At 55.1% G+C, this 22,306-nt stretch overlaps 2 protein-coding genes across 6 annotated transcripts; one reads left to right on the forward strand and one right to left on the reverse strand.

Annotated features, from left to right (window-relative positions):
- Window positions 1-3,335: 3,335 nt before the first annotated feature.
- Window positions 3,336-16,867, reverse strand: pyd3 (beta-ureidopropionase pyd3). Of its 5 annotated transcripts, none has more exons than XM_037234042.1 (7): window positions 16,749-16,867; window positions 12,935-13,047; window positions 11,447-11,551; window positions 10,658-10,812; window positions 9,716-9,810; window positions 7,182-7,388; window positions 3,336-5,512 (listed from the first exon to the last, which is right to left on the reverse strand). In XM_037234042.1, exons 2-7 carry the CDS (start codon window positions 13,033-13,035, stop codon window positions 5,015-5,017), a joined length of 1,161 nt encoding a protein of 386 aa, XP_037089937.1. In that variant the 5' UTR covers window positions 13,036-13,047; window positions 16,749-16,867; the 3' UTR covers window positions 3,336-5,014. The 5 variants fall into 5 exon arrangements, with proteins under 5 accessions (XP_037089937.1, XP_037089940.1, XP_037089939.1 ...); XM_037234045.1 differs by lacking the exon at window positions 16,749-16,867 and adding an exon at window positions 16,613-16,694; XM_037234044.1 differs by lacking the exon at window positions 16,749-16,867 and adding an exon at window positions 16,562-16,665.
- A 193-nt stretch (window positions 16,868-17,060) lies between these two features.
- LOC119110018 (heterogeneous nuclear ribonucleoprotein L) lies at window positions 17,061-22,182 on the forward strand. The gene is made up of 3 exons (XM_037233766.1): window positions 17,061-17,207; window positions 19,783-20,361; window positions 20,432-22,182. The coding sequence occupies exons 2-3, from the start codon at window positions 19,812-19,814 to the stop codon at window positions 21,415-21,417; spliced, it is 1,536 nt and encodes a 511-aa protein (XP_037089661.1). The 5' UTR covers window positions 17,061-17,207; window positions 19,783-19,811; the 3' UTR covers window positions 21,418-22,182.
- Window positions 22,183-22,306: the final 124 nt, after the last annotated feature.

Here is a 22,306-nt window from a genome sequence, read left to right on the forward strand (position 1 = left end):
ACTGTGACAAATTTTAGCGCGTTTGGTGGTTCAAAAGTTATTCCCGCAAGCTCCTCGCAGGGAGCTCTGAGGCCAGTTTTCAGAAGAAAAAAAATGCTTGAAACATTGCACGTGCCAGTGCCTACAAGTTTGACTTACACGTTGGGATTTTGTTGTTCTCAGAAAAAGCGAGCCATTGTGATCTCAAAGAGCACCTTTTCAGCCCCACACATCCGGGGTGCATGGGCGCAGCAATAAGGGCGGAAAGCCCCTAAATTTATGAAAACTTGGCGGCAGCAATATGGGCAATGACCGCAAAAACTAACCAAAATGGTTAGCATTCCTTCCCCAACTTTTGATGACTTCTGTTCTTCCTGCCAGCACAGAAAGATATTGCTTCCGCTACTCTTCGTCTCAGATCGTACAGCTACGAACCACAACGGTACCTGAAGCTTAACTACTAACTACGCATTGCTAACTACGAGCTGAAAGAGCCGTTATGACGTCCATGGGGTCCATATTGAGGTCAACATTCTAAATAAGGATCACCGCGGAGTAAACTCACGTCAAAAGAAAGATACCGCATGATCAGGGGAGTGTGCCACAGCTTCTCACACAGTGCATTGCAAAACGCCCTTCCTGGTAGCCCCAATCCACCAGACAGTAGATTGTGGTGTAGCCGGAATCTCGCCCAAGAGGGACCAGCTCGCGTCGCACGGTGGCCACTCGGCAAAGAACTTTAGGAGGCTCAGGCTTTAGGACGTTTCAAGCTCTTCGTCGCTATGAGAGCCTATTTATTTCGAAAACCTTCGTATGCTCGAAATCCTATTTTGATGCCTCGGCGGTCGGTATTTATCGGCGGCGGTCGGTCATTCCTCCGGGTACTTTAAACTGCCAGAAGGTATAAGATATTTCGGCAACATGGGCCCACGTTACCTCCAGGGGAACGGGGAGGGGGCATGGCCTCAAAGGCCATCTATTTCGTTATGCCACTAACAGTACACATAAATCAATGCCGCATGGCTGTGCAGTAGAGTGCTAGAATACCTAGCATCACTATAGGGAGCACTGCGCGGTGGGCTGCACGTGACTGAATTACGAGTGTGGTGCAGATTTTGTACATGTTGGCCAATTGAGGACGCAATGAGCAGCCTCACGCAATCCCAAGTACGCCCTAACATAATTTAACATCGAGCTTCTATGGACTATGACGCAGAGGCAAAACTCGCAAATGTCACAGCTACATACACCTTACACCACGAATGCTTAAACCGCAGGGAAAGTGTCACAGTCGCCACGGTCGCATACTGTATGTGTCACAGCCGCATACTGTAGCAAAAGCGCACGGATCGCTGACGCACGTGGGTCGGCGCGCGAAGCGGCGAAAGTCCTTCCGCTCTGACAGCCAGCTGACGCCCACGTGGCAGCAGCGGCGCGACCCGCGCGCCTGGGCCGAGGGCCGTGCTCTGGTACAGACCTGCGCCCAAGTCACATGGCAACGGAGCCGATCGCAGGCTGAGGAAAAAACTACACCGCCTCCCGTGACGTCACAGGCTGTCGCCTCATCATGCAGTCACGATCGCTGCACCGCAGCCGACAGACACGGCTCCCTTCCGGGGAATTGGGGCTTATCTCCACTCCAGCAATGCCGCCCGCGTGCCTTATTCGGGCTTTCCAGCCAGCCTATGGCGTGCTCGTGGAGCTGCACCGCGAGCACACAGTTGACTGAAGTAGTGCATACAACGTAAGGTGCAGTTGATTGTTGAATAGCATGCGGCGCGAGCCACTGATAGTTCCTTCGCTGGAGTGGACACTGATTGATCTGGCTGGAACGATCACGCATGGCTGCCTCGCGGTGGCGATCGCTCATGACTTCCTTACTGATGCAATCACTCATGATTCCCTCATTGGAGCAATTGCTATGTATCTTGCATTGACAGATCATGTCTTCACCGCTGGGGCAACAATGGCTCCCCCTCTGGAGCGATCATGACTCAATTGATGAAACGATTGTTTCCTTACTAGGGCGACCACTCATGACTCCCTTGCTGCAAATATTATCATGACCCCCATCGCTGCAGCAGCCCGTGATGACTCCCTCACTAGTACAATAACCAATCCCGCATTGTATCCAGAGCATACGGCTTCCTCGCTGTAGCGATCATGACTCCCTCTCCAGGGCCTTCACTCATGATTCCCTTGCTGGAGCAATCACTCATGACTCCATTGCTGCAGCGATCACACGCGACTCCCTCGGTGCAACGATCACATGTGACTCCCTCAATGCAGAGGGCACTCATGACTCCCTCACTGCAGCGATCACATGTGACTCCCTCGCTGCAGCGATCACACGTGACTCCCTCGCTGTAGCGAACCTCACCACGTGCCGACGTAGACAGATTTAGAGATTCTGAAAGCTTATCGTAGCAGGCACTACCACTCGTAACGATCAGAAACGGCCTCCCATGTGAAATGCGCTGGTGCATTCCCGAATGCAGCATAACTGTGCTCCGACGTTGCACCAGTATCGCTCGCTGTGGAGCGACTTCACGTGTCACCCGTCATTATGAGCCTGGAGCAAGAGCAGGTTATTGGGAAATGCCTCGCCGGCTGGCCTTCGCTTTCAATTAAGTATGAAGACGGATGCGGATGCCAGCCTTTCATCGCGCTTAGTCCACCGCCGCAATCCTCCACAAACAAGGCAGAATGTGTTTTTACAGATTATCCACAACCCTCGCTCGCGCCGTGGTTGTGATCAAATAACAGCTCACTGGAAGCAAAACATGCGAGACTTTTTGTCGTCGCGTCCGCCTTCACGCGGAGTCACGAACGGGAGCGACACCGCCAGAGGAGCGAGCCCAGCGCCCCTAGCGGGCCAAGCGGTAATGTACCGGTCCGCTCCCGACGCCGGCGCACCTTACAGCGACGCCTGGGACGGACCTAGCCCGCTGCGCCAGCGAGACGCCTCTCCATCGAGGCAGACATGGGAGCCCGTACCCAGGACCGGTCCGGTCGATGCGAGACTGTGCCTGACACAGGCCCCCGCTGACCGCCGCCTCAGCACGCAGTGGTCAGCGAACACGGCGCACGACTCTGCCCGGCTTGATCCCCTTGCACTAAGCCGCATACATGCCATGACCCCGTTACGATTACGGGACCGCCAGTGTACCTCAGCCGGGGTCGTCGCCGGCCCCGCACACGGAGCGCCGGTGTGCTGGGTCCCGCCCCCGTCAGCAGGACGACGGGCCGCGCCGGGAGGGGGAGGTCAGAGACCCCGGTCCGCGAGAGGCCCGGACCCAGGACCGGTCAGCCACTCACGCCAGGAGGGCCCCAAGCGCGACTCAGACCGGCTCTGCCTGGCGCGTCAGTGTATTGGTCACACGCGCGCGTCCGCAGCAGGGCGAGAAGGTACTCGTTACCGCACTGCGGCGGACAGAAACAAAGCCTCAGTTGGTTCTGGTGAGTATTAGTAAGCGCGCTTGACAGCATTACAACGAGCAAAAGCACATCGTAATGCGCCGAATGTGAGCAGCGCTAACACCCATCACAGGTTTACACCAGAACATGGCCCCAAAACGCCTTCGAAGTGTAAATACTTATCTGAGTAAACAAACCGCGTACAAGAATATACCGTAGATATACATCTCTCGCAATCTAACATACTACACAGGTTAACTGAGTGCCCAAACACAGCCGAATACTAGCTTCAGATCCCGGCAAGACTACATAAACGTCGTACATCACCACTGACGGAGATTCGTGTTCGCTGGACAGCGCGATTGGCAAACGCCCCAAACTAGTCCTGTTACGCTAGCGCCCGTGCCACAGCCGGCCACGGGACATCCCCGCGCACCGCAGCAGCACGTGCAGGATAGCCATTAATCCCGCCATGCACCCCACCCACTAACTGCCCACAGCCAGCGGCGACAACACAGGCCCCCGCTCATGAATACGCGGCGAGATTACCCCGTTGTACGAGTGCCGCCAGCCCATTGATAGGCACCGCGCCCGGCACGCCACATCGAACATGAGCACAGGACTCCACACGAAGACGCCTGTCACAGACGGAAGACGAGCCCAGTCCGAAGCCGGAGACGACCTCCGAGGACCTGAGGTATCCTTTTGTGGCACTGCGCACCTGTACTGGCCGGAGGTGGATGCCGACGCATACGGACTCCACATTCCGCAGGTGCCGGCGGGAATGTCGGGTCAGGTACTTTGACACACGTTACCCTGAAGTAGCGAACAAGACGGATTCTTACATCACTCGCCGTTAGTGGTCCCGTTGTTGTCACCGTTTGATAGTTCGAAGGCCCCCCGCCCCGGCAGTGTGGATTCCCGCCAGAAGTCAGCCGCGGCGTCGCACATGTCCAGCATCCGCGGCGTGCCGCCGGTGACCTCGGCCAGCCAGGTGACGGGCGGTCAGTCGTCCCCGCTGCCGGCCGTCCGGACCAGTCCGGCTCGCCGTCACCTGCTGCTGCCACCCAGCAGCTGCACCCGGCACATCCGTCACGGCGTTCGGGCAGCCGAACCGTCCTTCGCAGCGGCTCCCAGCCCGCAGCACGTCCTTGTCTCCCCCCCCCCCCCCTACCAGCGCAGAGCGGTACCACGCAGCCGGCAGGTCGCTCAGCTGCAGGTCACGCCGTCCAGTCGATACTCTGACCCGTCGCCCGATTCGCTGTCTGATATGGCCGACCAGCCAGTCGGAAGTGTTGTGGTGACGTCACGTTCGTCAGCCGGCTTAACGGCGCAGCGACCGAGTGATGAAATCGTCTCTTGGCGCACCGATCGGCAGGTTGCGAACGGTCGGTGACTGGTCTGTCTGTCCCGGCCCCCTCTCCGTAGACCCAGCGGGTCCCCTGGCCCTGCCCTCCCACACCGCTGCGGTCGGTGATCAGTCAGTCAGAGGTCGGTCCGTCTCCGTCCCAGCCGGTCCAGCTCCGTCCACACGTCACGCCGTTCGTCGGTCAGTCAGTCATCCGGCCAGCAGGCCCGTCCGTCCGTCCGCGGCAGCCGAGCCGCCGCCGCCGGCCGCTCAGTCGGCGCGGTCCGGCACCACCTGCGGCCGGAAGTCGGGGCGCGCCGCCGCCGCCAGCGTCTCGGCGTACAGGCCCAGCCGCTGGTTCATGCGCAGACACCAGCGATCGCGCACCTGGCGGCACAGGTTCAGGTCGAGCTCGGCCACCAGCAGGCCGTCGGCGACGCGCGACAGCCCCGGCGAACGGCTCGCGTCCGGCGCCGCCACGTAGCTCGACCCGTAGAAGTGGCCGAAGTCGCGGTGCGCCGGCCGCCCGTCCGCCGACGTAAACTCGTTCGGGAAGCGCTCCGTGCCGACGCGGTTGATTGCGCACGTGAAGTACGAGTTGGCGATGGCGGCGCAGCGCGCCTCCACGCCCCACATGGGCTCGCTGAGCGCGCCCACCGTCGCCGACGGGTTGAAGACGATCTCGGCGCCGTTCAGACCGAACGCCATCCAGTTCTGCGGCATGTGGCGGCCGTAGCAGATGTTGACGGCGATCCGGCCGAACTCGGTCTGCCGACGGAGCAGGCGCCCGGCGTCAGCAGGGTAACACCGGATGCGGCCATCGGCGTGGCCACGCTCCGAGACCGGCGGGCGGGGAAGGGCTGGAGCGGATCTGGAGCGATCTAGTCTGAAATGGTGTTTGAAACAAACCCATTGGGGAAACGGGAATTCACGATCAATGTCGGGGTTGAGTGGAGCCAATGGATCATCCCCACGATTTTTTTGGGGGGAGGGGCGTACATGGTCCGCAGCTTCCGCCGGCTTCACTCGTCAATAAGACCGGGCAAGCGTCGCAGATATCCCGGCTCGGCAATGCTCAACAAACGAGGCGCGAGAAACAAACAGGGTTCAGAGTGACCATCAGCCGGCGAATCTCGGAAAACGTGACCATTCCCGCATGGATCCTCCAGCCCACCACACCGCCAGTCAGGGAACACTTGTCGGGCTGCCAGTTGCTTAAATACGGCCATATCCACACGGCACAGGTGCCCCTGTCCCCCCTCCCCCCCCATTGTTTTCCCACAGCCACCGGCTGAAAAGGGGCCCGGATGTAGTGGTAGAATCCGACGCACATCAGGACGCCATAATAACGGGGACCGTTGACCGATACACATGAACAGCAGCCCGAGGCGGCCTGACAGCTGCTCACTCGTAACGAGCGATTCAGTCAACCAATTTCACATAGGGAAGATGTTAAGGCCTGGCCACTTAACAGCGTGAAAAGCTCGATGCGCCGTACGTCAGACCAGCCATGGGGACGAAGCCACGCTCCTGGCTTCGAAGCTGAATCCCATGCCAAGACAAGGACATGCAGCCGAAGTTGAACGCCGAGCCGGTGGTTTCCAAGTTTGGAACTGCGAAGCCGAAACCGAAGCCAGAAACTCAGCATTCCAAAAACGCGAGGCCGAAGCCGAAGCCAATGACCTAGAGCTTTGCACACGCAAAGTTCGCCACACCCAGGAGAAGGAACTGGCCGGCTCCGTCCCCCTGCCTGCATCAGACCACGTCTAGTTCCGAACCTCGCTACCCACAGCTTTTCCACCCAGCATGCTGAAGGACGGTCGCTGTTGGTAAACGTCATGAGACAAACGCTACCTGCTCGTAACCTGGATGTGGATGTGTGTGGTCGATGTGTCCGAACATTGGCGTAGCTAGGTGCGCATCTTCGGTAACTTTTTTTTTTGGGGGGGGGGGGTTATGAAACACCCCGTTTCAGCTGACACCAAAGAGCTCATTACACAAAGCAATGACTAGCCCAGGCTGGCGATCCGCCAACCGGACCACCCCGAAGGATTTTAGCACGGAAAATCACACCGGCCACGTCAACGCCAGTGAGCATTGAGCGGGCAAAGCCTGTCCAGTAACATAAGCCGGCAATCCACAAGAAGCGGCACCCACTAACACCGGCTGAAACTTGGCCAAATTCACCCACACTCTTAAGTTATCAAACTGGCTTTCGTTAATAAATCGGCACATACGAAAATTACAAACTGCGACTGCGGAACAGGACCCTCCTGGCAACCCCACAACACGCAGGACACCATCTGGCACCGACGTGCGCACGCCTCGCCAACAACGCATCGCGTAGCACGGAAGCCACCACGCAGCCCCAGCGTGCCAGACCAGTCCGGCACGGATCCGGGCGGATGTAGACCGGGCGCAGCGCGTCGGCACCCACCTCGAACACGGGGTGGCCCAACGTGCCCTCCATGTAGTAGGTGGACTCGTTGAAGTCGCCGACGCGCGGGATGTGGTTCTTGCGCGTCTTGCCGATGACGTGGCCGCGGTTGGAGATGATGACGGCCGTGTTCCAGAGCACGTCGCCGCGCGCGGTCTCGCGCTCCAGGATCGGCGACACGATCACCATGTTGTACTGCGTCGCCAGCTGTCGGCACAGACCACACCGGGCTATGACACGACCCGGACCGAGGTGGGCACGACTGGGCCGGGCCGGGGGCGCAGACGGCTCATTTTCGGCCCCGGGCACGCATGGGGCACGGTTGGAGCTCGTGCTGAGCAGGGACACGGCCCTCCCTGGACCGGGCCGGGGTGCTGCCGGGGCTCGGACGGGGCCTGGCTCGGGCCGGACCAGAGCGTCGCTGGGGAGGAGCACGGCGAGCCGGACGCGGACTGGACCGCAGACTATGACGCCACCGGGGACGGGTGTCGTGTGCAGTGGCAGGGCGGAACACAATTTAAGCAGCGGTTTGCTATGGATACGTAAATGACACAGCTGGTAGATAGACAGTTATCATGTACGACCGTGAGATTTAGTCACAACCGCATCCTATATTTATCAGGGAATGAAAACGGCGCCGCCGCCATATACGTTAATGGCGTCTGAACGAGATGGGTCTTCCCTCCAAAGATTCACCAAATCATCACACGTGACTATCTTTTCCAGAGGCGCGCAAACATTACAGCGCCCCATGCTCCGGGACGGAGAAGGCCGGGGAGGGGAAGCAGAAGTGGAAGCGGAGGGGAGGGGGCGAGACCAAGGCTGGCCGTCCAACGTCTCTGAAACAATCGACAGTGACCCTACGACGCGATGTGACAGGGAACCCCAGTAAAAGCGGCGTTCACCATCCACGCACTCCACAGGTCACCGTAGATAGATGTGACATACGCTGCACCTAAAATGCGTATGATATGGTCCTCATAGAAACCAGCTGCGGAAATACGCATCTCGAACCGGCGCATTGATCTTCCGTCAAGTTAGTTCCCACAAACTCTATGGTAGTTACACAGAATTTGAATTTGAATTCATTATCTTCGATGATTCTGTCCCGCCCTGCTACCTGAAAAATGCCATCAACACATTTTCTTCCAAAAGATGCACTTAAAAGTATTTATCACTTGGGGCCACATTGACCATTCAGTACACTTTGTACCTGAATTTTCTTGTCACTACAAAGGGAATTCGGTCACGTGGCCACCATCCGGGTGGCGAATTCCTCGGCCCATTCTCAAACTGCCCGACCGGTCGCCAGCGACGTACAGCCACCGTCACACTTGAAGCGAGCTGGTGCTGTTTGTGGCCATGACCGGCTTTTGTACTTGGTGAGGCTGATTCAAACTGGATTGGCTGTTGCAAGCCTTTGACGACGTAGGTTCACCTTCTGTGGCCAGTTTCCCAAAACAGGAATTCGAAGATTTTTTGAGTAAAATCGTGTAATCCAGTTCCTCAAAGCGAAACATATACGACTTACAACTACAATCCACGACACTCCAAAAATACGCAGAGAGTATGCAATCTACGACACAAATATGCACAAAACAATCTTGCAAGTTTCTCAAAACCAAAAACTAATGTACGACAGAGCTTAATTTTGATAAGTCCTTGACGAATTTGACAATGAAATGAACGTGAGCATTTAGGTCGTAGATCATAAAACTGACCTTAGGGTTGCTACTCATTGACAGACAGTGCTGAAGTGGCAAGCCTAAACATGCAACAGCTGCATAGCACTTGCATAGAACATAGAACTTGAGTGTGAGCAAGTAATAGTGAGTATTCCAATCTTGTCAGTCAGATTGTACTTTCGCTTTGAGAAATGGGCTACTGGTATTATTTACACACAGTGACAGCCAGAACCGCGCATCCAGTGAGGATTTTCCGTTTTTGCGATGAACCCCGGCGTGATGTTCAACCTACAGCGAAACATTCCGCGAAAGCGACGCACTCTGACTAAATCTAAGGCACGCAAGAGAGACGGCTGCAGCCACTAATGTTTATTTCATGCAAATATATTTCGACTAATTGTAGATCAACGGCGCCGGCTTCGACTCTGAAAAGCACTTCCGTCAAATCGTCACAAAATCTGACAACCTGATACCATTGCTGGATCCATCCTGGCGACACGGCCGATTCCAATACCCCGTGTCAGGTAACGTCTCATCAGCAGCTAAAGCAAACACACTCAACCTTGCGCGTCCGACACACACATCCGTGGCAGCGCTCACAGATACAGCACGACCGGGGCGCGCGGGGGCGTACCCGACGTTTCGGACGACAGCACCGCTCCCCGGCCCCCTCCCCCATCCCGTCCCGTCCCGTCCCGTCCCGTCCCGTCCCGTCCCGTCCCGTCCCGTCCCGTCCCGTCCCGTCCCCGTCCCGCCCCGCCCCGCCCCGCCCCGCCCCCGCCCCGCCCCGCCCCGCCCCGCCCCGCCCCGCCCCGCCCCGCGTGGCGTCCCGTCCCGCGAACCACTCACGTCCAGCAGGAACCTGGTGGTGGGACCGTCCTCGGCGCTCTCGGCGAACTCGCACCACGGCCGCTTCTCGCGCGTGCAGAAGGCGAACGGCATCGCTGGAGGCGGGCGGAGCAGCCGTGAGTGTGACGCCCTGCTGCCGGACGCCGTGACAGCAGGGCCACGGACGCCTCTGGGGGCGCGCGCCGCTCTTGCGAGCCGTGCAAGTCGTTGATAGAAAGGTTTTCGTGATCAAATGCTGGCACGTGAATACAAACGCGCCGCAGAAGCCATCGCACATCCATGCAACTCGTTGATAGGAAGGTTTTCGTGATCAAATGATAGCACGTGAATACAAACGCGTCATAGAAGCCATCGCGCAGAAATTATTCCATGTGATGTCAAGCCCATTATAAGTCAAGCAAGCAGAATCTTAGGGGCCTACTCGATCAGTCTGAGACGGCAGCGGCGCACACGTTCCGAGCACTTCAAGGCGAAAGAGCACGAGCATGCGGATCGTGAGGCGGGTATGTGAGCATGAAGTACGCGAGTACATGACGGAAACATACGTCAGTCAGTAATTCAATATCTCAAGTTACGGTATGCCATAACATCGAATCCAAGGCCGATTGATAAAAATCACGACATCTGTTTCAAAATACACAACAGTCAATAATATTGCAGCGGACCAAATCAAACTCGAAGTACACAAATTTCTACGTCGCGTGATCTCAAATACATGTTATGACAATCTACACTAATGGAACGCACCCCATTTGTTTACCTGCATTTCCCCAAGGCTCATTTGCTCACACGCCATAAAGAAGTTCGCCGATCAACCACTTTTCATTACAACCATGCTTCGATCCACACCTCTGATTCACAGATTCCTTCACGTTCCGAGCGGTCCAATGCTCGAGACGGTCCCCTGCCGCCCCGCAGCCGGCGCGGCCCGCCCCGACTCACTCCAGGCCTCCTGGAAGCAGACGACGTTGACGCCGCACTGCGCCGCCGCCTTCACCATCTGGGCGACGCGCGCCCAGAGCGCCTCACGCTGGGCCGTCACCGGCGCCGTGGTTGGCAGCACGATCTGGTTCTGGATCAGGCCCACACGCACCACCCTGCGGACGGGGGCGACGTCGGTCAAAGGGCCGGGGGCTGGAAGGCACGTCACACGCGCTACGAGGCACGCAGAGGCGATGCAGGTCAAATCAACCATTTTGCAGATCGAATGCAGCTCATGTATCAATCAGCGCCATATATGAGGGGTTCAATGCCACCACATCAAGTGTTCATGACTAACAAACCATCAACAAAATCCAAAGTTCAATAAAAGTGGAACAGGTTGAATCGTGATGTGAATAGCATGCACATTCGTGTAGAAGGGGGTAAAATCGCAACAGTGATCAACATTTCACCTGCCTCTGAGTGTAAAGCCCGTGCATGACCAACAAATAAACCAAATCAGATAAACCAATGGCACGTTATCTCACGCTTCAAAACCGAGCAACCACCTGTTGCCAGCCCGTGATCAGTCCAACTCAGTCCAACTACCATCCACTTTCAGCTCCAGAAGTTTCTTTCAGTCTTTCAATAGACTTTCTTCACATTCAGCACAGCACCGTCTTGTCACCATAACGCACCCGCCCGAACGCCGCACCAGCTAAACGGCGCCCCCACGCCGGTGACCACGACCGCAGCGAGCGGCTGCCGCGTGCCGCCGCGCGGGACGGGACCGCCAGGCCGATCTCTCACCTGGGCGGACGCGTCTCCTCGGCATCGGCGGTGAACTTGTACCCGGCCAGCTCAAACGAGGCACCAGCGGCGGCGTCCCGGGCCTCCTTCGGCAGGTCCAGCGCACTGGCGGACACACAGGGGGCCGGTGAAGAGACACAGCAACCATTGGAGCGACACGCCAGCCGCTGGAGCGACATGAACCGCCAGAGCGACACGTCAAGCGACACGGCAACCACTGGAGCGACACGTCAGCCGCTGGAGCGACACGTCAGCTACTGGAGCGACATGTCAACCGCTGGAGCGACACGGCAACCACTGGAGCGACATGTCAGCCACTGGAGCGACACGTCAGTCACTTAAGCGACACGCCAACCGCTGGAGCGACACGTCAACCGTTGCAGCGACACGTCAGCCACTGAAGCGACACGTCAGCTGCTGGAACGATAGCCCCTGGAGCGACGACCGCTGGAGCGACAAGTCAGCCGGTGGAGCGACAACCGCTGGAGCGACATGTCAGCCACTGGAGCGACATGCTAAACGCCGGAGCAACACGTCAACCTCTGGAGCGATGCGTCAGTCACTGAAGCGACACGCCAGCTGCTGGAGCGACACGTCAGCCGCTGGCGGCAATCGGATCGCATTTGATTGCCTCGCGGTGTCGCTGGCAGCTCGTGGCTGGTAAGCTGGCATAAGCCGGACGTTATTTGGGAGCTTCACAATATTGGGATCAGTGGACCGCTGACAGCGGCTTTTAGCGGCAAAAGACGAGCTGATCAGCTTACACCGATAACTTCGTCGTTTAGGATTTATGCACGCCACTGTTCTACGGGTGGGAAAATAGCATACGTTGCTGCTATTCGAGGAAAGTTTTGGGATGCATACCCCAGTCAAGGGAATACCTTCAGCTGCTCAAAGCATGCATGAGCTCGGCCCAAAGGGTGAGCATGCGCTCGGCGTAACAATAACGCTAGGGCGTGGAAAGAAACACTTCGGTAAGGCCATCCACCCGACCAGATCGCATGCTGCCATTTCCCACAAGATGGGGACGGGGTGAGACACCACACCACACCACAGGCCAGACACCACAGCGCGGTGCCTGGCGCCGCCTCTGCTCGGCCGTCCTCGCCGCGGGCTATGAGAGGCGAGGCAGGGCTGGCCGTCGCGCCAAATACAGTCCTTATCGGGAGGACTGCGTGTTTACTCCACGGACCGCACGCTCTCAAACCACAAGGAGACATTCCCAACACAAACAACACATTCAGATAACAATGAGAGCCCGATTTCATCCCGTCAACCTCGTTTGAGCACCCAAATGTCACTTGCATTGTACCCACTTTTTTACCCACAACAAAGCACCGAGCCGATTGGGGGGGGGGGGGGGGGAGAGGAACAGGGCCATCGTCCAGCAAAGGAGAAGATTCTTCGTAGGCCTGGAATAGGGAATTACGTATTTGTGCAGGACACATAGCATCGATACAAAACCAATCACAAAGTGACACTACATACCTTGTCTCCTTTCCAAACAGAATTCGCTTTACTTCAGAGAGCTCATTTCCTTCCAGTCTGCTCTCCAGGATAGATTCGACGCTTTTGATTTCTTCACCCATTTTGGCACACAACTGTAAAAAAGACGAGCATTGGACATATAGACCATGGACCTCATATCTCCAAACCAGCGGCGCCTGAAAACCACACAAATACATGTGGCAAAGCTGAAGATCTCAAACACCCGCCCTCATAACAAAATGACGGACTTAATTACTACCTCCTGACTGCCGAGATAGCAGAGCAGAATATATCACTTATCAGTAGATGAGCCACCAAGCTTGACCAAGAAACACGTCCACGCGCGCTTGGCGACGGACAGAAGGAGCCAGTCAGACGAAGGACACAGGTTTCATTTCCCAAATTTTTAACTTTTCCAAACCTTTTCACTGCCGGCTTCAATTGAACGGAACTAAATTTTGCAAAAATTTTGCACCCTGACGTTATTACCGACCGCCGCCGCGGCAAACCCGCGCCACCACACTCCAGCGCAGGCGCGAGGCCTTCAGTTCGCCCGCGCCGCGCCGCGCCGCGCCGATCACCGCGCTCCTCAGCCCGAGGGTGAAGGGCCGCCCGCACACCGTACCGTACGTGACTGGTCCATCCCGGAGTCCAGCCCCTCTTTGGCTCACGGGCCGAGCTCCGCCCACCGAGATTGTGTCACCGATGCGCGCCAATGGGGAGCGCCTGAAGTTCCAAACGTGGGCAGAATCAGCTGACCAAACCCAATGGAGACAAAAAGCGCGTAGGAGTGGCACGCTTGAATATTATAAGGATGAGTCGGAGACGTCACCGGAAACATTCACTGGGATCCCTCGCAGACGGCCACGCTATGGGTGAAATTTTCCGCCTTTTCTCGGGGTTGCCTCGGAGGTGTTTCCGCTCTTCGGGCTCTGCGATGCGTGATTGGCTATTGGATGGCGTGGAGCGGCGCCAATGCCTGCGTCGTTAGTGGACTGTCCATCTGTTCTGAAAAATGCGCACGAAAGCGGAAAGTGGCCAATGATGCTGCGCATCACTCAAGGTTTTGCCGTCTTATCTGAAACCGAATATGGTAGGCCTGAAAGAAGGGGAAGCCCATGCTGATAGGCAGTTTCTCACCGCAAGGAGCCAGTGGAGAGGAAAGATTACAGAACGCGAGCTGTGGAACGCGAGGCGCCTTGGAATCACTGCAGGTACGTTACGGTCGGTGCTTGTGCCTTCGTGTACATGGCTGAAGACACACGTGCCGATTTGTATCCCTTTGTGAGGGCCCTCTCCCCCCACCCCCACCAACACTGCATTGGGCCCCCACTGATGGCTTGGCGCCCCATAATTTTGAATGTAATACTGCAAAAACATAAGAAAGATGGCCAACACACAAAGACCATCCTCTTGGATCCTTCGGCGTACCGGCGTCGCCATGAAAGATGCACCCGGTAACTTGACCTGGCAATCTCACACTTACTGCCTCCTTAAATAAGGGGCAACTTTACATCTTGGGCATAAGCTACTTTATGTTTGAGCTTTTGGTCGTCAAACGTACGACCAGGCGCTTTCCCCCGTAACCTAAACATGACATTGACTCCACTGATTCGCCAGTCTCGTGGACTCGTTTATGCCAAGCGATATTTGGTCTTCTACCCATGGTGGGCTCCGAACCCAAATTTGTTTTACTTTAAGTTGAGGCCCGAATGACTTTGTTGTAAGGGGCCATGACAAAACCAAATTGAGTAGCATATTTTTGGCACGGCGTCATTGGTTCAAATTATAGGTCAAGTTCAGCTACTAAATGAAAACCAGTACGGAAAACGAGAAATTTGCTGAGACCGAATTTTAAACTGGTTCAGTGTTGAACATATTTGTTGCGCTCCGAGCCAACCATCTCATTGTTCAAACGCATGAGCAGCACGTGCATTTTGCCCCGGTCTCGTTAAAAACTATTTTCGTCAAAAGATCATGTATCACTTGACCTAGAAAGGAGTCAAACATAGTTCAGCTCAGATAAATGCATGCCTCCATGAATATGAACAGCGGTATTCTTCTGGGCATCCCTTACGTGCCTCGGAACAATATTGGCAGAAAGGTTTTGAGTTTCATCTAGTATTCTGTGACCGATGAGTTTTCAAATTTTAGCTGTGCTCTTTTACCATGGTAGGGAATTAAACAATTCAACAATGAATTCAACTTTCAGACTGCAAGGGAGAAATGCATTGCCATGTACAGAAGAGACTACCATTTCTTGTATTCACAGTGCATTTGTCTGTACCTAACTGAAGCAGCAAAAGAACAATAGCATAGCTTGTGTAATATGACCAGGTGGATTGACACTGAACCCAATAACTAGATCTGTTCATGCAGTCAGATGCTTACTGCAACATAAATACAAAACATTTGTTTGTCCACAGAGCAGTACACCTACCAACACCAGAATATCCCTCCTCTCATTAAACAGTTGTCTTCACTCCCACCACCCTACAAAAATCATAACCACTAAGCGGAAAAATGAAGCAATAAACTTAAAACACCTAGAGCCTAAGATGTGCACAGGTCTGAGTGGTTGAAATGAAAAGCTCTGGAGTATGGGAATGACCTAAGCCCACAACCAACCTCATCTCCATTGTGGCTGCCATAGAAGAGGGCTTCTGGCACCCTGAGACAGTCTTTAGAGAGTCTCCTTTCTTTCTGATCAAAAGGGATGTATACATACAGTGTTTTCCCCCCTAATCTGTCAATGCATGACTGCTATGCTGCTTAAAGGAAAAACTATTTTTATGATAAAATTCAAAATACAAACTGCCCATCATCAAAACAAAGTGGGCAGGAGTTGTCTGGAAGCCAACTGATGGGAGCAGGTAGTTGGGCCTTCAGCTCCAGCCCCCAGTCATTTGACGGGAGAAGGCAATTGGGCCCCCAGCTCCAGCCCCAGTTATTTACAAAAATTGACAATGTGGCTGAATATTTATCTGCATATTTTTTTAGGAGACATTGGGATTTTGGGCACTGGATGGCAATAGATACCTAAGCTGTGTGAGCCCACATATGCCAGGACAGGAAGCTCACAGAAGGGAGCAGAAATGTCTTAATTTGAGGCATATAAGTGCCACAATTTTAGAAACAAATATTTTGTCTGCTTCACCCACGAATGGACACACACACACAAACACTATTAGCCATCAAACCATATTAACACCTTCACTTAATCATAGATGGGTGAATGAATATTGGCATCATAGACGAAGACTGGGACAGATCATTAGGAACATTGGCAACATGACGAGGGTGCAGACCCGCACAACAATCTGGCAAAACAGGCAGACTGGGAAACATACATGGTAGACTAGCATAGCTCTGACACCCCAATGACAGATTCAGCCATGCACACTTTAAATCTATGCAGATGATTTCAAGACAGTCAGAAAGGTTTTGGAGAATACCCAATATTTCTAAAAAATTGAGTACTTCTAGGGGTCTTAAAAAGCACTCATTTCAAAGAAAACTGAATGGGAGCTTTAGAAGACTTCAGCCTGGCTTGCTTTCATGTCATGCAGTCTCCAAATTCAGCACACTGAAACCACAAACACAAAGTGCGGTGCAGTGGACAGTTACCGCAGACTGGGGAGGGGGCAGCTGAATTGTGAGCAGGAAAAATGTCTTAACCTGAACTCAAAATACGCTAGATGTGTTCTTCACCGCATTTGATACTCTTCATCACACCATACTGGCATGAAGCTTTCCTACATAAAAAGGATGCGTCATCCCTGCATGGTTCGGCGACATACCCACCAGTACTTGCCTTTTCATCAACACCAAGACCCTTGCAGTCACCCGCGCAAAACACGGAAGCAAATTGGCGATGTATGGCGCACTTCTTTACTTTTCGTATTATGCAGCTCCTCACGTGTTGAAACAGGTATTTACTTAGAACTACAGTAACACGCGTTTTTTGTTTAAAACAATATCATGATGATATAAAATTATATTTGCAAACTACAAAATTACCAAATATTCATTTCTTACCAAATACTATCGTACTATTTTGTTTTAGTTTTGCTTTATCACATGACCTGTAGCGTGTGGATCAGGTATTTATAGTAAACGGAAGTGACGCATTTTCCGACTCCGGTTCTTGCTCTACCGCGGAGTGGCGTGAGGAGGCGTCGGGTTTGTGTAACGGATTTAGGGCTGCCTGGTCCGCCGAAGAATATTCTTTCACGAAGATCACTGAATCAAAACTTCTCAGAAGATCCAAGAGGTGAGTAGCGATTTCGTATGATGCATACGCGCATCAACTGGGATTCAAGTGCTTGTGGGCTAGGAGCCCGCCATTTTTCTGTTGGTCGGTAAGAAATTTATCCACTGCGCCCGACGGCTCGTGGGCATGGTGCGCTGGACTTCACCCTCACATGTGCTGAACTCAGGCCAGGACCAAACCTTCGAAGTGCTGTTTTGTGATTTTTCAGTGCCGGCATGAAGTTACTTCTGCAGCATCGTATCTCCTTAACATCGGTTTATTGGTGGTTCCCATGCTCCAAACCGCACGCTTTGACTTACATAGTACACATGCTGAAAGCTGAAACTTTTGTTGCCAGTTGCAGCTTGGTTGCTATGCCATACATGTTTAGCATAACATTTCTTTTCAGTTTGGATGTTGGAAGGTTTCACACATGAAGATGTTGAAGTAAACAGCACCTCTAATGGAACAGGCTCACTCATTCAACTGTTGAGTTACTTTTTAGTTGTTAAATGAATTGCTCCCCTGCATGTCATAGTTTGATCATCATCATGCTTTTCACAACATTGATTGAGAGTCAATTGACTGCAATTATTTTTGGAAATTGCATTTGCAATCTCCAGGAATAAACACTACATTTCTTAGCTGTAGTCACTGCTTGGCTTGTGGAATGACAGGATTCAAATTGTTTTATTACAACATGATAAGTGCTAATGTGACTGAAATACTCATCCTGAAATACCTTACCCCACTTTTGTAGGCATGTAGCCCCAAAACTAGAGGGGCTTGGATCTTAAAATGGGCAGGACTGTGAACAGTACTTAAAGGTCTTCAAGATGGCCATTTCAGTTGTAAACCATATACAAATATGGAACGCTTCCTTTAAATGGGGTGCTAGTTCTCACCGCTAAGTCTTTTCACTGCAATGGATGCTGGGACCAACACTTCCATTGAGCCTGGCACATGTGGGTACCAAACTACAGCCAGTCCATAATGTGCTGAATTTTCAGTTTGGTCTTGCTTGACAAGTATTTTGCTGTGCTCCAAAATGAATGGTGGCTTTGCATCAGGCTATACACTCAAAAGTGGAAGGGGGCTGAGCTCTGAGCTTGGGCAGTGTACATCCCCAAAATTTGATGATTGTTGCATGTACTGGATTCCATACACTGCTGGAGTCATAGGTGGTAGGAAGTGCAAAAACTGCAGAAATTCCACTCATCCTGAATCAACACTTCACAACCAATAACTACCAAGGATATGAGAACGAGGTAGTGATCTGAGGATTGAGCAAATTTGAGACAGCTTGTGACATGATTGGTGAGACCTCTGGTTGATATGATTTGTTGAGATATGCTGTGATGCATGAGATACAGTCAATGATATTCCACCAAACGTATTTCCATTATTTGAACACCATGCAAGAGATCAATTCATTTCCTTTTAACCCGCTATGTTGTTTTCATGCAAGTGTGGAAATACAATGGTTTTCAGCATTAAAATTTACTTGCACAGAATGCATTTGCAGCTCCCCAATTTGGTAGCCAAGGTGGCTGATGTCTTTGTCTTGGCTTGGAATGCCAAAGGGCTGGTACAGGTTTTTGTTGGCTCTTGGTAACAATAAGCAACATGCTTGGTGCAGGAATTTTGTCATTACTATTTCAAGGAGAAAATATGAAATCTTGAGGGTGACATTGTGGAGACTGCATTGCAGTCACAATGTACACCATGGATGCAAAATTACTTTCTCATTTGGTGTGTCCAAAATGCTGATCACCTTCATAGATGGGGACACCACTTGAGATGTGGATGTACACAGTTCAATAGTGCTAGAATAAGGGCACTTGCCCTTTAACATAACTTTAGTGATACATTGTGAGTGATCCAATGCCTGATTTTGTCTCCACTGGCACTCCTAGATTAACACCTCTAAATCCCAGTATGAGCCTATTTTTGATTAGGTGAATATTGGGGACATGACATATAAAGGTAATGTTGCATTGTGTTGCCTGCACCCAATGCCTTACAGCTATAGCATCAGCTCTGCCAGCACAGGTGCTGAAGTAGAGCCTCATTGACATTTTCTCCATATTCTTGTCAGAGAGGTACCTTGGTGACGTGACCTTCATAGCCACAGGCCCATTATCTCCATTGGGTATGTCCGTTTCTGTGTGTTAGTGTGCTGGGTCTATGTGTGCCCTCAGTCAGTGTTTTACCTGCTGGTGACAAAAGTAGAGGGAGGACGCGATGGACCATCGACATGACACAGATGTGGACATATTCCACACAGACCCTGACGCGCGCCGTGTCGACCCCTCCCCCCCCCCCCCCCCATTGGCGAAAGTCCGCGCTCATCACGGAATGCACGTGTGTATTCGTAGACGTGCAGTTGCCTCGTCCTCCATCTTTATCCGCCGCTCCAGCTGGTGTTGGGCGGTAGTCGGCCGGCCGACGCCAGGTGGCGCCGCCACCGGCGCCCGAGCGGTGCCGGCGGGTGGAGCCGACAGGCGCCGACGCCGGCTCGGCCGTTGTCTGGAGCTCGGCTGGACGCGGCCGGCCTCGGCAGAGCGTGTCTCGACCGGATGATCCATCCTTGCAGATCGCCCGGCAGCCGGCCGCTCGCCTGCGATGAACGGCATGCACATGGAGGGACACCTGGGCAAGCGACATCGCAGCGACGACATGGGCAGCCACGCCGAGGGCGCACATGGCATGCAGGGACCGCCGCGCAAGCGCAAGGACTTCGAGCCGATGCCTCCCAACCACATCCTGCTATTCACCGTGCTGAACCCCGTGTACCCGATCACGGTGGAGATCCTACACACCATCTGCTCGACGCACGCGCGCGTCATCCGCATCGTCATCTTCCAGAAGAACGGCGTGCAGGCAATGATCGAGTTCGAGTCGGTGGAGGCGGCGTGCGCGGTGCGCGAGGCGCTGAACGGCGCCGACATCTACTCGGGCTGCTGCACGCTCAAGATCGAGTTCGCCAAGCCGACGCGGCTCAACGTGAATCGGAACGATTCGCGCAGCTGGGACTACACGCTGCCGGGGCCCGGCCAGGACATGGAGTCGCTGCCGGTCAAGAAGGCGCCGCTGCTGCCGGAGCCGCCGTCCTACCCGTCCATGGGCGGCGGCGGCGGCGGCGGCGTGGGCGGTGGCATGGGTGGCGGCATGGGTGGGGGCGGCGGCGGCGGGGGCGGCTACGCGCCCGAGCCGCGCCACGGTCCCGGCGACTGGCATGCGTAGCTCGCGCATGGCCGCTCCGATGTCGGACCGGTACTCGGGCGGCGGCGGCGGCGGCGGCAGCGCCGACCGCTACGGCATGGCGTCCGACCGCTACATGGGCGGCGGCGGCGGCGGCGACCGCTTCGGCGGCGGTGGCCAGGACTACGGCCGAGGCGACGGCTACGGCCACGGCCACGGCCAGGATTCGTACGGCCGTATGGGCGGGCGGCGCGGCGTCAGCGACGACCGCATGGGCGGTGGCGGCGGGCCCCAGCAGGGCTCCGTACTCATGGTCTACGACATGGATAAGAACCGCATGAACCCCGAGAGACTTTTCAACATCTTCTGTCAGTACGGCAACGTGGTGCGCGTCAAGTTCCTGAAGAGCAAAGAGGGCTGCGCCATGATCCAGCTGGAGGACGGTCTGGCCGTGGAGCGCGCGCTCAACAACCTCAACAGCCTCGAGTTCTTCGGCTGCCGCATGCAGCTGAGCTACAGCAAGCAACCGTACCTGAACGAAGTGCAGCAGCCGCACACCCTGCCCGACGGCACGTCCAGCTTCGCCGACTTCACGCGCAACCGCAACAACCGCTTCCTGGACCCGGCCAAGGCGAGCAAGAACCGCATCCAGGCGCCATCGCGCATCATCCACTTCTACAACATGCCGCCCGGCATGGCCACCGAGGAGATCAACGAGATCTTCACCAGCCACGAGGTGACGCCGCCGGAGAGCATCAAGATGTTCCCGGCGCGCTCCGAGCGCAGCTGCTCCGGCCTGATGGAGTTCGGCTCGACGGCCGAGGCCGTGGAGGCGCTGGCCGTATGTAACCACGTGCCGGTGCCGCACGCCAGCAGCAAGTTCCCGTACACGCTGAAGCTCTGCTTCTCGTCGACGCGCTCGGGCGGGCCTCGCGGCGGCGGTGGCGGAGGCGGAGGCGGCGGCGGCGGCGGTGGAGGCGGCGGCGGCGGCGGCGGTGGAGAGGAGGGCGGCGACCAGTACTACTAGACCAGGTCCGGTCTCCGCGCGCACGCGCCCCGCGCCACTCACGCCATTCGATTTCACCGTTCATACTGGGTGTTGCTGTTTAGAATAGCGGTAGGTTGTCTGTCCCGTAGACAGTCGGTGTTGTTTTCGTTCACGAGGTCCCCCCGGGGAGGGCAGGCACCGTTTCTAGGGGAGTTCCCTGACGAAACAGCAGAGCGATGAGCCTGCGCTCTTCCCAACATCGCATAATTGACTTCTTCCGCCCCAAACGTGACGGGTCTCCCGACAGTATTTCTTTCCGACTCCGTTTTACTTTTTGACAGCATCCGTTTGACTCCCGCCCCAAAAACATCTCAGGTGTAACGTGGCTTGCTGTCGTCTCCATCCCCGCAGAAAGACTGCCGCATCCGCCACCGGGTGCCCCGAACCCATGTCCGTTGGCGGCAAGGCTTGGCCGTTTGCTCTCCGGCTTATCGCGCGGTGTCCGTAGCGCAGACCTTATCAGGGCTGCGCCCTCGCATGTGGAGAGGGAGGGAGGGAGGGGTCACGCATGCGCCCTCGCATTTTTCAGCAGTGCCCTATGCGCTACACTCTGCGGGCGAACGCAGCGCCGCCGCCCGCGCCACACTTTCAGAGCCTTTTCTCGTGCTCGGGCCTGTACGTGCTTGTGTGACGCGCCAACTCGGGGCGCGCGCATCCGGCCGGCGCCGCGCCGCCGTGCCTGTACCATACCTGTGGCACACCTCTGTATGTAACGGTGAGGTTCAGTACACTCTCTTTGGACTCGGAGATGTTTGGCGGCGCCGGCCGCTCTCCGGTCGCGAGACCGCGGCGCGGCCGCGGGACGCGCAGGTGGCATCAAGCGGTGTCGTGCCGCGCCGCACCGGCGGCCGGCCCACCTCCATGCCAG

This window comes from Pollicipes pollicipes, unplaced genomic scaffold, assembly GCF_011947565.3.
Source record: "Pollicipes pollicipes isolate AB1234 unplaced genomic scaffold, Ppol_2.1 Scaffold_7231;HRSCAF=8579_pilon_pilon_pilon, whole genome shotgun sequence".
Classification (NCBI taxonomy): domain Eukaryota; kingdom Metazoa; phylum Arthropoda; class Thecostraca; order Pollicipedomorpha; family Pollicipedidae; genus Pollicipes; species Pollicipes pollicipes.

Coding starts and splice junctions, on each gene's coding strand:
- LOC119110018 (XM_037233766.1), top strand. CDS start 19,812: ATGAACGGCATGCACATGGAGGGACACCTGGGCAAGCGACATCGCAGC. Junction 20,362..20,431: donor TGGCATGGGTGGCGGCATGG/GTGGGGGCGGCG, acceptor CTGGCATGCGTA/GCTCGCGCATGGCCGCTCCG.
- pyd3 (XM_037234042.1), bottom strand. CDS start 13,035: ATGGGTGAAGAAATCAAAAGCGTCGAATCTATCCTGGAGAGCAGACTG. Junction 11,552..12,934: donor CTGTTTGGAAAGGAGACAAG/GTATGTAGTGTC, acceptor TGTGTCCGCCAG/TGCGCTGGACCTGCCGAAGG. Junction 9,811..10,657: donor CTGCTTCCAGGAGGCCTGGA/GTGAGTCGGGGC, acceptor GCCCGCCTCCAG/CGATGCCGTTCGCCTTCTGC.